The sequence below is a fragment of the Camellia sinensis genome, chromosome 6 (genome assembly GCF_055761805.1).
Source record: "Camellia sinensis isolate YWXY chromosome 6, ASM5576180v1, whole genome shotgun sequence".
Lineage (NCBI taxonomy): Eukaryota > Viridiplantae > Streptophyta > Magnoliopsida > Ericales > Theaceae > Camellia > Camellia sinensis.
This window is the reverse complement of record NC_138966.1, coordinates 188,793,340-188,808,553: the sequence shown is the minus strand read 5'-3', so window position 1 is coordinate 188,808,553 and position 15,214 is coordinate 188,793,340. Positions and strand designations below refer to the sequence as shown.

The following is a 15,214-nucleotide window of genomic DNA, read 5'->3' as shown; positions in this document are numbered from 1 at the left end:
AATAAATCTATGCTTATTATATTTTGTGGTTGGTTTACTTTTGCATAAAATTTATGAGACAAAAATATTTTAAGCAAAATTAAAAAAAAAATAATTATCAAAATGTTGGAGGATGGACATTGTTAACCTCTACATTAAGATTATCAGCTTTTAATTTGTCAGAATTTGCACCAAATAGGGTAATTTGAAAAGTTTTGGAGCATGTCAATGAACTTTCAAGACTTAAACCTTTGACCTCTATTTGTCAAAAAAATGTACTCAACAAATTAAATTTTTTTTTTTTTGTAATCTGCAGTTGGGTAAATTCTTAGTTTGACAAGGCTTTCACAGGCCAATATGGGTTAATATTTTTATTTGAAGTCAAAAATTCAGGAGGCGAAAATGATTTGGGCTCCCTTGACAAAAGCCTTGATTGATTATGAAATATTCGGCCCAAAAGATCCAGATTTAACGTTAAACAGGCCGAGATTAGGCTAGCCTAGCCTAGCCTAGCCCATTTATTCATGGTTCAATCTGCGTATCATTAGATAGTTTGGGCCAGTTGAACAATGAGCTTGCATTCCAAACTTTTTGTCCCTAGTCTAAACCTTAAGAGTGTGTTCGGTTCATGAATTTTCGAAATAATTTGAAAAAAGAAAGGAAAAAAATAAGTGAAATATAACTGCATCATGTTTTCGTTTCACACCCTTTTTTTTTTCCCTTTCTAAATCCATCTCCAAATCCATCAACTAAACACATTCTAAAAAAAAAATAAAAAATAAAAACAAAATTTTCACTCAACAACATATTTTGGCAATTGAAATTGATTTACATGGTGTGAGAAGTAGATGAGAATTAACACAGGTTGAGATAATAAAAACATTGGACATGTGAATTTAAGTGAAATTAAGACTCTTGATCAAGTGAAATGGTTATTATAATTTTTGAAATTTATTTCATTTAATGTAATAGTTGTTAAAAAAAATTAAAATTTATTATTATTTTTTTATAATGTACTTGTTCAAAAGTTTTTTTTTTTTTTTTTTTTTTTTGTTTTTGTTTTTTTTTTGCTTTTTTAATTTTTTAGTCAATTGATAGGAGAGCCAGAAGTTAGAAAATAATGTTAGAAAGGCACATATCTTTCTTGTCATCCAAACATAATTGTAACATTTTTTTTTCCATGTAGACCATCAAAATATAGTAAACAAAATTTGGGTTAATTAGTCATTAATTATGTACCAATGTAGTATACAACAATAAGATTGCGTTTGGATTAATGAATTTTTAATGAAAGAATTAAGAATTAAACATTAATTATCTAAGGAGAATAAATGAGTTAAATTTATAGTTGATAATATAGATTTCAAGTTCAATAAAAATGCTTTCGGATGATGAATATGAAACAACAATAGGAAAATAGAAAGCTAAATTGATTGGATTATCAACATGGAGAAATATGCTTTTCAATCTTCATAAAGTATGATAACCGTTTCATGCTAAAGAAGTACAAAACACTTCCATTTCTTGCGCAAGTATAAAATATTTGGAATATACTAAACACGTAGAATTTCTATAGAAAAAATTCATACAGAATGATGTATCAGTGGTGTTTTTGGAATATAAATCAGCTTTTCAACTTTGGATTTAAATAGGTCGACATCATTCCATTTGAAATTTTTGTATATAAATTCGATTTGTATAGCATTATTATTATTTTTATTACTATTATTATCATTATTATTATTATTATTATTATTTTGGTTTTATGATTACTAGGCCTTGCTACAATCTATGGCTCTAATATCTTGTTGACATAAACCGCATCAGAGCAGAAGCTTTTTTGAACTTCAAGTGCTAGTTCCTCCACACTCAACTGGCACTCCAGCCCGATCTGTAACAGTTCAATTCTCAAAATTATCAGAAAATTAAATAATTAGAAAGAAAGAAACACAAAGCTCTTGTTAAATTTCATGCAGGCCCAATAAAAAAAAAATAAAAAATAAAAAATCATGTAGGCATAAATTAGTGATAGGAAAGTACACTATCAGTCATTTTAGCAAAGCCAAATAAATAAATAAATAAGAAAAAAAGGTGCATTATCTACTTGAAACTAATTAAAATTTCATAATTGTCCACTGATAAGTGAGAAATGTATTCAATATCATTAATTTTGTTAAAATTTTGAAGATATTCAATTCAAAATCAATTAATAATGGGTGAAAGTAATGATGAGATGAAATAGACTTGATTCGTGTGATATAGACTCGAAATAGATTTGATTCACGTGACATCAAAAAGTAATTGTCATATCATTTTAGAATTTTGGAAGTAAAACCAATATTTAGTAATAGGTATATAAACTGATAATACTATATTATAATTTTAAAGATATCATACTCAAAACCAATTGATAATAAATTTATGAACCAAGAAAACATATTACATTGTAACAGTAGTTGTTCAAAAATATTGTAATCACATTCATCATATTGCCTTGAACCTAGTAAAAACATGGTGTATGGCTGATCTTGCTTCAATATTTTGATATGTACAATGGGACCTGTATGTATCACCGTAGGTATGATGTATGCATAATAGACTTCCATGCATGTGGTGCACATGAATATGAACAACATAACAAAACATAAGAATCATAAAATGGTAATCCTTACTTGTTATTAAGAGTTTAGAAAAACACAGAGAAATTAATGTTGTCTCCAAATTTTCACTTTTTTCCGTTATCATATAGTCTATGAGAGTCTTTAACAATGTTATAAGTCTTGACTGACATACTGTATTGTCAATATTGATACATATAATGACGTTATTATTAAAAATCATGATATGATCATATACCTTGATGACAAAGGAATAAAGGACAGTGTCTTCCATGCTACTAATGTTCAAATGAAGAATCTCAAAAGAAAACTTCTCCAACACATTGATTATCCTCACAATTTGTCCTGGGATTCGCCGCGAAACCGTCCTCAAAATAACATTCGATCCAGAAATCTTTGCCTCCACATCGGCGACCAGGGAGTTGCAGCATGCTCCGAGGCCAAGCTCCTTGACATTTTCAGTCCCAAAGGGGCTATCAGGCGGCTGGGGAGGAGTTAGCTGCAGTGACCTTGGACTTGGACCAGGGCTAGGGCTTAGACTCTTCCTTTGTTTTTTAGACTCCAAGGATTGTAGAACTTGGTGCAACTCCTTGATGAATTCTATTACACCCCCTATGATTGATGCTTGGTCTCCCTAATTCATATGATCATAGAAATAAAGATTCAAGTTCGAGAATATATATGTATGTAAACATGTTTTCATTTCATTTAGGGTTAATTACACTTTATCTCAAGTTATAAATTTATTATTTTTGTTGTATGTCGTTAATAAAGTTGATAGGAATTAACATTTGAGTTGCAAGTAAATTTTTCTTACCAAAATATAAGTAAAATCAACCATCTTTTCTATCATCATTGCAATTTTATCAAAATTTTATTTTGCTCCTCAAAATCAGTATTTTTTTAACTCACTAGCACCATTATACTTTTGTCAAAATTTTAATTTGAATTATTCACTTCATGTATGATTCACAAGCCAATTTTTGTCAACATTATTAATAATACACGAATATAATGGTGACACATTATAATTTAATTCAAAAATGTGAAAATTAAAAGGCTATAGTAATTTTTTTGTGAGAGTAAAAAGAGGTGATAATAACACTTCATTTATCTACAAGGGTTGTGTGTGCAGAGAGAGAGGGAGAAAAGTACCCTCTTGATGTAGAAACATGGAGTCAAGGACCTCAAAACCTTCAGATGTTCATTCATCTGTCTTCTTCTGTTTCTCTCCACTGCTATGTGAGACATGTTTTGGTTGTTCACAACAATCAAACTCTTCTGTATTGCTTTATTTCTTGACCTAGTTATTCTCATCTCCATGCTACTCCCTCTCTCTCTTCCTCTATTTATAGGCAACTGGGTTGCCTTTTCTCCAATCTTGAATGGTCTAGTTCGATCAGTGAGCTCATCACAGCTCTTACACTTTAATGTTCAAATTCGTTTCTTTTTAAATCATTATTTATAAATTATCCACGGAAAAAAAAATTAAATTGATATAATAATTATATTCATATAATTTAATCATGTTTATCTTAGAAAAAAAGAGAACGTTTTATTTTATATTTGCCGTACATTTTTTTCTAGTCAACTATGTTGAAATAGTGTCTCAAATTATTAGATCATTATGATTTTTTCATTTTTAAATGATTTATAAAATATATGAATTGAATTAACGAAGTGAGAACCGTAGTGGGTCAATAAGCTTGAACTGGATTGATTTGATCGATTGTGTGGATGAGAAACAATCCCAACCCAATTGAAAAATTATTGGAAGTTGGGAGAATGATTTTCAACAATCACAAATACGTATATTCTTATGGAAAATGTTTGGAATCCCCACAAAGAAGGATCTCTACGACCCCTATTGATATATTGATTATTAATGTGTTTGAATTTTTTTTGAGAATTATGTCTGACAGTGATATGAATGGTTCAGATTATTTTGGGGTCGTGAGGATTGTGTTTTATGGGGGTCTCTTTCATTACTGATATTCTTATTGTCTCTTAAATATCAACATAAATACAGTAAGCTTCATTATCAAATCAACAAAAACAAAAACAAAAAAAATGTATCGGATGATATCTACAACCTATCCGCACTTAAAAATTTCTTGAACCCTAATGTTGTATTTGGTTTGAAGATTTGGGAAGAGATTTTAAAAGGGAAAGAAAATAGTAGGTAAAATGAGAATAAAACATACATATATTTCACATAATTTCATATATATTTTTTCTTTTTATTTCCAAATTCTTTCTTACATCTCCCAACCAAACACAGTATAAGGCCACTACTAAAGGAAAGAAAATAATTACACCTAGGTTGATATCTCTAAATACTTGTAGCTTCTTATTAAATGCAATATGTTGCACTCCCGTGAGGCTAGTTTTACTGTCTCCCTCTCTCTCTCTCTAATGTATATATTACTACTTCTCACGTTTATTATCTTGGGACAATTACGTAGGTGGTGTGAGTTAAAAGAAGGTGAAGAAATGTATATATTATACTTTCATCTTTGTCATGCACAATACCTGTCCCTTCTCCTCGTCATGCATGCCATGCTTCGTTCTTCATCTCTCCTATCTGCAACTTTGTCTCCTACCTATCCATTTCCCCAAAATAATTTTAGACCTAAGTCAACAATCTGTGTCTTTTTTGCATCCTGATGATGATTCTGGAATAATTTTATATGCAAAGAACATGATCTTTTATTTGGATAGATATATTACCACAGTTAGAAAAATGTATGTAGGTACATGATTGAAAAATGAATATGACTATGGTTACTAAGTTAAATACCTTCACAAGTCTCCATGTCATGTCTTTAATGGCTGAACCACAATTTTGTTGGTTTCTTGTGTTAGGATGGTTTACAGTCAATATGGCTAGTTCAGGTGCTATAAAGGTTTATTTATTTATTTATTATGGCTGATGATTTAAAAAAATTCTCAACGGCAATACTCAATTCTTGTTAAGAATCGTTAGATATTCTCAATTGATATTCCCAATTCTATTATGTCATAATTGATACTAGATTCTAGATATTCTCAATTGATATTTCTATTATGCCATGATTGATATTACGATTTTACATATCGCTATTTAAAACTTGATTGCAACTTAACAACTGAGTAACGTTACACTATCCCAAAGTCATGAAAAAAAGAAATAAGCATTAGAAACTGAAATTGCAGTTACTGTATGGTTTATTTAGGACTATTTTTTTGAAATACTTCATGTAATTTTTGCTTATATGAAGTAAAAATATTTTAAATAAATTAATAATAATAATAATTATAAGTTGGAGAATAGTTACTTCTAGCTTCTATTATTTATTTATTAGCTTAATAGTGCATTTATATAGCATTTGTGATTCATATTGGCCCCACTTTGGTAACTGTTCAAATCGTGACTGCCCCAAAATCTTGCCCTTCTGGTTTCACGAAGGAGAAATTATTAGTTGGTTTTGGGCACCGCGACGTATTGTTCTATGTGTTTTGATTAGTGGGAAAAGATAATATTTATAATTTTGTGTTGAGTAATTAAAAAATATGAAAAAATGTGAGAGTTTATAATTGATCTGGGACATAATAACCTTGGACCAACCAATAATTTCTCTTTCATGAAAAGCACCAAATAATCATATGTAAATAAATAAAAAAATTATAAAGAGCGAAAAAAGAAAGAAAAAAAAAAAAAAAAGAACACCCAGTTTAGTCCCCTTATAGGGTTTGGGAGGAATAGATTAGATGCAAACTTAGATAACATTTGGTTTACTTTTCAAAATTTAATTTTGTTTTTAAATTAGAACTTAAATAAAGTAAGCTAATCAAACATATTTTTAAAATACTACTCAAAATTAAGGTTGTGCGTGAATTGGTTGCGGTCACGAAACCTCTAATTCATTATTCGTCCGCCAGATTGATAGATTGGAGAAAATCAAGCCGTATCCGTTCGCCAATCCAACGGATGTGAATTGAGCAAATTAGCGGATGGATGCGAATCAGTTTGGCAGTTTAAAATTTTATAAATTTTCAACATAGTTCAACTTGTACATTTTCTCAAAAAAAAAAAAAATTACAGTCAATGACTTAAAAAAATATTACAATCACTACATGCCTTATTTAAAGAAAGAAAGTTTAAAACTTTAGAATATTACAATCACTACATGTGTTATCCACATATTACAATCATTGCATATTACAATCTGTAGTTCTTAAAATATAAAAACAGTTCAAACCATCAAAACCACGAACAAAGTAGTAGTAGAGATTTTATGCATCTGTATTGTTACATCTATATTTGTTTTTTAAAACAAAAACCAATCATCATATATCATATTTTTTATTTATTATTTTTAGAGTTAGATTTAAAAACTAAAAAATATAGATAAATAATACATTTATTTTTTTCAATTCAAAAAATATATTTAAGTTGAAAACTCTTTTTCAAGAGAACATATTCAACATAACATTTAAATTATTTTTCAATTGAAAACACAAACAAAATATCTAAACAAATTGAGAATATAAAATCTTACAAATTACTAGGGGTGCTTGCGGTTTAACGATTCGATTGCGACCAAAGGAACCTCAAATCTACCATCCGTCCAAAACTAAGTGGATTCGAAAAAATAATCCGCAACCGTCTGTTCGTCATCACACATCCCTCCAAAATGCGGCGGATCGGTTCGGTTTAGTTGGTTTAGGCGGATCGGTATATTTGCTGCTCACCCCGGTTTGGTTCGGTCGGTTTTGGCGGATCGGTATGTCTGCTGCTTACCCCTACCGATATGCCAAAACTGACCGAACCGAACCGATCCGCCGCATTTTGGATGGATGCGTGATGACGAGCGGACGGTTGCAGATTGATTTTCTCCAATCCGCCAATTTGGCAGATGGATGGCGGATTTGAGGTTCTTTTGGCCGCAACCGAACCGCCAAACCACGAGCGCCCTTAGTAATTTATAAGACTTTGTATTTTCAATTTGTTTAAATATTTTGTTTGTGTTTTCAATTGAAAAATAGTTCAAATATTCTATTGAAAAAAAGTTTTCAACTTAAATATATTTTTTGAATTGAAAAAAATAAACGTATTATTTATCTATATTTTTGGGTTTTTAAATCTAACTTTAAAAGTAATAACTAGAAAATATGATATATACTGGTTGGTTTTTGTTTTAAAAAACATATATAAATGTAACAATACAGAGACATACAATCTCTACTATTGCTCTGTTCATAATTTTGGTGGTTTGAATTGTTTTTATATTTTAAGAACCACATATTGTAATATTTTATGTGGATGATGCATGCAATGATTGTGATATTCTAAAGTTTCAAATTTTCTTTTTTTGGATGAGGCATGCAGTAATTGTAATACTTTTTTAAGTCATTGACTATAATACTTTTTTTTTTTTTTTGAGGAAGTGCACAAGTTGAATTATGTTGAAAATTTATAAAATTTCAAACCGCTAAATTGATTCAAAATTACTTTTAAAACTCCTCTCTTCTCTTCTTTTTATTATTATTATTATTATTATTATTATTATTATTATTATTCAATCAGTCAATCAATTTTTCTCTTTCCTCTTTCCTCTCACATTCTCTCACATTCTCTCACATTTTATACATATCAATCAATCAAAAAAATAAAAAATAAAAAATAAAAAAAATTACAAATCACCAAAACTAGTTTTAAAACTCATAACTATATAAATTTTATCTTTTCATAATTCAAAAATTCAAAATTCAAAGTATAACTCTACACTCAAATTATAATTATAAAACTAAATTAGACGGACCTTAATTTTTAACATAATTTACATAGTAGTTGCCATCATATATATATATATATATATATATTACGGAAAATTACAAATCAGGGGATTAAAAAAAATTATTTATAGAAAAGTAAAAAATATTATAACTATTAATAATTAAAATCATAATATTTTTTTTTTTTTCACTTTTTTGTAAATAATTTCTCGGATCCCCACTTATCAGTAATTTCCCCTCTATATTATTGCTGCTACAAATCACCATTTGATGATACTCTGTAAATCAAATATTTGATTATTGTTGTGCCTAATCAGAAAGGGAAAAATAGGAAACAAAAAGATGTTTGGCATGGGAGGCAGTCTATAAACTACGCTGCCCTGCCGAGAAGGAAAGTGAGCGGCCACTCCAATATTTGGTCCAAACATGGAGCTCGAACAAATAAAACCCGATCAAAAAGTGAACCATGTCGAGGGGGTGTTCACAACTAGTGGAATTGAGAATTGCTGGATGGACGAGGGGCACAATCTCACCAAGACAGGGGCAACATGTGCACAAAGCTCGCAACAATAATAGAAGCAAATACAAAAGAGAATTCTTCCACAAAGACTAAGGTCCATGATCATTTGCACCTAAACTAACAGTTATATTGGGCGTTCAACTTGCACCTACTAACTTTTTGAGCGTCAGAGTCCCCCCCGACTGATCAACTCCACTGGTTAGTACTCACATGTTTGTGATTGCGTGCTACCTGAAAGTTGCCGAAGTTCGTGCTCATCGTCTCTTAACTAATGTGGTTAGATTTTTCTCCACACATTTGAGTAGTGGTATTGCACTGGTAGGGTGATTGCCAGAGGTCTCTATTATTTTTCTTCCAGGATGCTTCAAGTATAAATCCAAGTGCTTTCAGTGCTCACGTTTGACATTAATCATAAGTTAAAATTCTCCATATCTCTGCTAAAATACTGTATGTAAAAAAAATAAATGAAAGCTAATTTGGAGCCATTTCAAATTTAGATTAAGTTGCAAATTCCAAACAGCCTTGCTTTTTCAAACTGTCACTGATTGATTAGTGCTAGAGTAATATGTCAATCAACAGTCTGCTGCTCGTATATCATTTTTCAATTATAAGCTTTAGTAGCAGTCTCATGTACTGAAATGCTCCTTTTCATGTAACCATTGAGAATTTGAAGAATTGAACATCAAAAGAATCTCTTTGACAATTTCATATGCTAAATCATCAACATATGCCAATTCATCTAGTAAACATTGTTCTATTTAATTTTTTTGACAAGCCAACACCGAATAGCCTTAGAGCTTTACCCCACAAGCCTTTCCAATCTTCGTTCCTGCATTCTATTCAAAAGTTGCTTTACAATCGGTGCAACCAACGGAGAAATAACCGAAGAAATGGGACATTGTAACTAAAAATGGTAATGCTCAGGGAACAAATGTGAGGCAAATCATACAAGTTACAAAACATAGGCATGGAAAGCATGATGATATTGGTTGAGACTTTATCAAGCAATAAATGGGAGAAAAATAGAACTATTTTTAAAGTTCCTAAATTACCCTGATCTAAAGTTCAATAAGATAATCTTGAGGAGAATAAATCATCAAGTAGAACATTAAGTGACTTGAGGATAATAAATCATCAATTATGGCAGTGGAAGTTTGTAAATTCAAAACTATTCAACTGCAACAATAATAACACTGTCAAAATACTCGAAACTTGTGAGGGACTAATAGTAGAAACAACTTTCAGCTATTGGGAACCAGAGCTTTGCAAACACTTGCAGAGGGGAGGTAGCACTAAGCGCCTAGAACTATACTATGTCCAGCTAAATTTTCTTAATAGTAAACAGGATCTTGCCAAATAATAGTGATCAACTTTCACCTACAACAGCAAAAGCCTACCTGGTTAAAGAAATTCTAACAACATTGATGATTACAGGAGAATACAATGAACTCTGTTGACAAAGACTTGAAGGGCTCTCTCTATCTCTCAGTGATTCCTCAATCATGACAAAAGTTGAACATCACTAGTTTTCTTTCGTTTTTTCCTTGATCTTTTTTATTTTGTTATTTTTTATAATTAGGAATGATTTGTGAACTTCATATTTCCACTTTTAATTTTCATTGCTTAACTGCCATCGCTTGACACTATCACCCATTTCTTGTTCTTAAGCAACTTCAAGACCATTTTGAAACATTTTCATATTTAAGACGGACACGGTTAAGAACACTCTTTAAAAAAGGAAATTTCTCCAACCTTCCACATCAACATTTTGAACATTGAAAAGGGACAAGAAGAATCAACTATATAGGTAAGGATGAAATATAGAACCACTCTGTTTGATTCAGTGAGAAGTATGTCCCCAAGGACCATGTACCTCGAAGAGATTTCTCAAATTCATGTAGCTGAGACATAAAACCAGAGTTTGGAGCTGCCACAGGTCGCTTACTTCTCACATGTTCCAAAGCTTCAGAAAGGCTCATACCACGCTTTTTCATTAGATAAGCAACAACAATAGTCACACTGCAAGGTAGAACAAACAAACTAAATTCATGGAAATTCAAAATAGTAAAGAAATGTTCTCACTGAAGCAACAATTACCAGGTGTTATTGGCTGTGAAAAGTTATTAGAATAATGAAATTAAACTAATAAATATTAAGGAAAAACAATATGCAACTGGTTGTTATATATTTAAGTCCTAATACATTTCTATAAGACCACTTTATTATTCTACAAAATGTCATTTACGGAGTTTTTTTCTTCTTCTTCATATTCTCCCTTTTAATTTTTTTTTTCCACCCCCACTTCTGCAATTACCATCAAAGTTCTTGAGAATATAAACCTCAATTAGGAAAATAACAAAGGGCAAAGGAAATGCCCACCACGTGTAATTTAATGATAATCAGTTCAACAATTGCTCACCAATGCAAGAAGTTAGATTTAAAAAGGATAAACCAAACTCTGGTAAAGTAAAAGTGCAATATACATTAACAGAGCTAAACAAAAGCATACCAGTGATCTACCTGGCTAGCCTCATTTACAACAACATTCAAAGCATTAGATGAATGTGGTGTATCAGTCTTGTGATTGATAAAAATATTTCAAAGTTCATAGGTGTTTAATTTCAATCCCCACTACGACTATAGAGGATTCATAGAACTATTATCCACAATCTAAGTGCAGGTTTAATATTTAAGGACCAAGAGATGTGGGGTATTAACCATTCTACAATATTTCTTCACTAGACATACAACATAATCCCTGAAAAGCAAGCAAGGTAAATTAAAGCTACGAAAAATCACCTTCTAGATATTCCAGCAAAACAATGAACCATCACACCACCATGCATTCTTTTAGCTCCATCGATGAAATTGAAACACTCATCAAAATACTGTGCTATATTTATGTCTGCTCTGTCTGGGACTACATCAATCCACAAACAATGACATAGATTATTATGAACTCTGGTCATAGAAAGCTCAAGGTGGTTTCAACCATTAAATAACATCATAAATTTCTATTTGACTAGAACATGAGAAACTCTACATAAACAGTAACAATATAACCATAATACTGCAATAAATTGAAGAAGAAAAGAAAACTAGTAGAACAAAATGTATGAAAGTGAAACTAAAACAACTTCAAGGAAACATATGATTGAGCCCCAGCTTCCTAGTGAGATTGAATAGGAGATGAAGGACTTCCTCAAAGGTAATTTAAACATGCAATGTAGATATAACTTAACAACTAATTTCAGTAAGACAAAATAATTCATTATATTCAAGGATCATATATCTTAAAAAGATGTCAGTTCAAAAGAAGAACACCAATCCACAGAAATTGCTAGGAAAAGAAAACCAGAACACAAAAATTGCTTACCAGTAACTACTTTGTATACAAAGTCATTAGGATGAGCCGGTCCCAATGAATTGGCCACAGTTAAAATGTGAGTAACATTCAAGCTTTTCAATGCAGTTTTGTTAACTGTAGCTCCAACAGAACCTAGGTAGAGACCCTGAAAAATTAAATTGTCACTGTGAAAGGAAAATCCCACATCAATGAAGAAACTAACAGGAAAATCTAAAAAATAAACAAATTAAGCACTAAACAAAAAATTATCAACTCACATTTATTTACCTCTTCAATTTGGCAAGGAACATCACTGTCTTTAATGCATGTCATCGCATACATCGCCCGCCAAGCTGCTGCAATTGGTTCCTTACAAATTTCATCAATTCGATCCATTGCTACGAAGGAAACTTTATTTTCCCTCTCTCTCTCTCCCCTTATGAAACTCTTAGAACAGCCAATACTTTTAGTCTCTCTTTCCTCTATTCGTAAATTTCTTCAAACCTAGAAATTGTTTGTATCAGGTTTCCCACTCCCGCGAAGTGTCAACCTGCAGCACATCCTAATGGAGGTGCCAAGAACAATAGCGTAGATCATATGTCGAAAGTCAAATTACGACTTTTATTGAAGAGGTTCCAAATCCCAAATATCATCTTTCATTCATATTATATTAGAGGTTGCAATTTCAGGCATAAAATCACTATATTGCGCTTTACATCCATGTCAAGATAAGTAACAATAATTATTGGAAGAGACTGGCATAATATCAAAACAATATAGAAAAATAAGATCATTCAGTGTAATCCTATCCTAACAATGCTCTCTTCCTTGTGAGTGAGTGTTCACGAAAACAAGAACAAAATTGCATCAAACAGACTCTTTGCACTTGTCAATGGGAGCACTAAATCCCAAAATTTTATCAATATTGATTTGCAAGAAAAGCATGTTACTCAAACCAATCACTGAGTTACAATTGAATTACGAGTCCCATGAATTACGAATCTTCGCACTTTCACCTTAGGGTTCCTGATCAAACTCACGATCATTGATTATACGTATACATATACGCAATTAATTCAACAATTCTAATCAACAAGAAAACGAAAAGCAATATAAAAAAATAAAAAATAAAAACCTAGAAAATTGAAATTCTCATCAAACAGGGTGAAAAAATAGAGAGACAATCATTGTGTCAATAAAAGAAACAAAAATCACTAACAAATTTAGTCGCCTGAAGAACTGAGATCAGAGACTGGTGAGATGCTTCACAAAAAACGAGAGGTGTGTTTTTAGAGCCGCATGACTTTGCTTAATCGGAACATATTTAATTTTAAATTTTGAATTTTATTTTAAAAGAAGATAATTAAAGATATTATTGTTTAATTTTAAGGATAAAATTATTAATTTAATAAAATATAAATTAATTTGATAAAAATAAATGTCAAAAAAATATTTTAAATTTTTAAAAATTTATTTTTATCCACCAACGATAAAATTATGTAAAATTGATAAAAATTACATGATTAATTTTTAAAAATTAATTTTACATGATTATCATCCAAACACATAATAAAAATTAATTTGGTAAAAAAAAAATATAAATGTCTAAAAGATTTATCAATTTTACATAATTTTATTTTTAGTGCGTAGAAATAATTTTTAAAAATTCAAAAATATTTGTTTGACATTTGTTTTTGTCAAATTAACTTATATTTTTATCAAATTGACGATTTTACCCTTGAAAAATCTAATGATATCTTCAATTGTTCTTATTTGGAACAAGATTTAAAATTCAGGGTCAAATGTGTCACAATTGAAAAGTCAGGGACCAAAGTGACACAAACCCCAAATTATAGGGACTATTAGTGTAATTCACCATGTAACAAGAGACTCACTTCCACCAGTATACCCTGCGTTTGCGAATGACTCACCCGTTACTTTTTCTACGTGGCAATTGAGTTACTATTATTTTAATTAAAAAATAATATATAGGGTAAATTATAATTTAGCCTCATGTGGTTTGCTTAAAAAATACGGAACTCCTCTATAATTTCATTTGTAATACTTAAACTCTCTATACTTTTATATCAGAGTGCAAAATCTAACGGAATTGTTTGTTTAAACAGTGCGTGTGTTGCACGACCAGAACTGGTGAGTGGAGTACGTTTTTCCGCCCAAAAACATAAGGCAAATGACCAAAACACCCTTATTACCATATTTATACACAAATCAAGACCCAAACAACATAGAATCCTAAACTAAAATTTTCCCAGATTGTTCGAAAGTTGCCTAGATTTTCCCAAAGTTGAAGATTATTGTTGGATGGCTTCTTTATTTGTTTTCGAACTTGGACAGTTAAGGACAAATGCTCCAAGACTATGTTATTGTTGGAGAGAGATCCCTTGTGAAGACTTCAATGACATTTGGAAATATGGGTAGAAGGTTTTATGGTTGTTTAAGATATAGGGTAAGCAAAACTTCTTTTTTTTTTTTGGAAAAAAAGATTGAATTTTGTTTGAAAATGAATTTGTGGATTCATATTGTTTTATTATAGGTTGATGCAACTTGTGGCTACTTTGAATGGGTTGATCTATCCATGTGCCAACGTGGGAGGGAGATGTTGCCGAAGATGGTTGCAAAGATGAACAGGTTGGAGAAGGAACTAGCAAGAAGTCGTAGAATGGAGAAAATGTTTTGCAAAGCTCTGTTTGGGACATGGGTTTTTTTCTTTATCATGACAATGTTCTAGGTGAAGTTTATTGGAGTGAAGAAAAATGGGTTGTTATTGGGCCATAGAGTTTGAGACATGAAAAATATAGTTAAGGTAGAAAATGAAGGTGTACAATGGTTTGTAAAGTAATTGTAATGAAAGAATGTTTTGGTCATGAATTATATGCATCTGATGAACCAAAGAAATTGTAATGAAAGAATGTTTTGTTGATTACATCTTCCAAGAACATTAAAGAATAGCAA

At 30.8% G+C, this 15,214-nt stretch overlaps 2 protein-coding genes across 5 annotated transcripts; both read right to left on the bottom strand.

Moving 5' to 3' along the window:
- Window positions 1-1,682: 1,682 nt before the first annotated feature.
- Window positions 1,683-3,937, bottom strand: MUTE (basic helix-loop-helix (bHLH) DNA-binding superfamily protein). Its single transcript, XM_028239170.2, has 3 exons — window positions 3,753-3,937; window positions 2,836-3,231; window positions 1,683-1,870 (listed from the first exon to the last, which is right to left on the bottom strand). The coding sequence occupies exons 1-3, from the start codon at window positions 3,918-3,920 to the stop codon at window positions 1,769-1,771; spliced, it is 666 nt and encodes a 221-aa protein (XP_028094971.1). The 5' UTR covers window positions 3,921-3,937; the 3' UTR covers window positions 1,683-1,768.
- Window positions 3,938-9,526: 5,589 nt separating this feature from the next.
- LOC114295005 (dual specificity protein phosphatase 1) lies at window positions 9,527-13,553 on the bottom strand. Of its 4 annotated transcripts, none has more exons than XM_028239174.2 (6): window positions 13,461-13,553; window positions 12,530-12,803; window positions 12,272-12,426; window positions 11,695-11,815; window positions 10,769-10,914; window positions 9,527-9,731 (listed from the first exon to the last, which is right to left on the bottom strand). In XM_028239174.2, exons 2-6 carry the CDS (start codon window positions 12,550-12,552, stop codon window positions 9,631-9,633), a joined length of 546 nt encoding a protein of 181 aa, XP_028094975.1. In that variant the 5' UTR covers window positions 12,553-12,803; window positions 13,461-13,553; the 3' UTR covers window positions 9,527-9,630. The 4 variants fall into 4 exon arrangements, with proteins under 4 accessions (XP_028094975.1, XP_082731795.1, XP_028094972.1 ...); XM_082875669.1 differs by having other exon boundaries at window positions 9,527-9,724; XM_028239171.2 differs by having other exon boundaries at window positions 12,272-12,407.
- Window positions 13,554-15,214: the final 1,661 nt, after the last annotated feature.

Excerpts from the sequence above, each read along its gene's own strand:
- MUTE (XM_028239170.2), bottom strand. The coding sequence starts at position 3,920 with ATGGAGATGAGAATAACTAGGTCAAGAAATAAAGCAATACAGAAGAGT. Across the intron at positions 3,232-3,752 it reads CATGTTTCTACATCAAGAGG|GGAGACCAAGCATCAATCAT; the intron begins GTACTTTTCTCC and ends CATATGAATTAG. Across the intron at positions 1,871-2,835 it reads TTTATTCCTTTGTCATCAAG|ATCGGGCTGGAGTGCCAGTT; the intron begins GTATATGATCAT and ends GAACTGTTACAG.
- LOC114295005 (XM_028239171.2), bottom strand. The coding sequence starts at position 12,637 with ATGGATCGAATTGATGAAATTTGTAAGGAACCAATTGCAGCAGCTTGG. Across the intron at positions 10,915-11,694 it reads TTTGCTGGAATATCTAGAAG|TGTGACTATTGTTGTTGCTT; the intron begins GTGATTTTTCGT and ends TCTACCTTGCAG. Across the intron at positions 9,732-10,768 it reads ATTTGAGAAATCTCTTCGAG|AATGCAGGAACGAAGATTGG; the intron begins GTACATGGTCCT and ends ACTTTTGAATAG.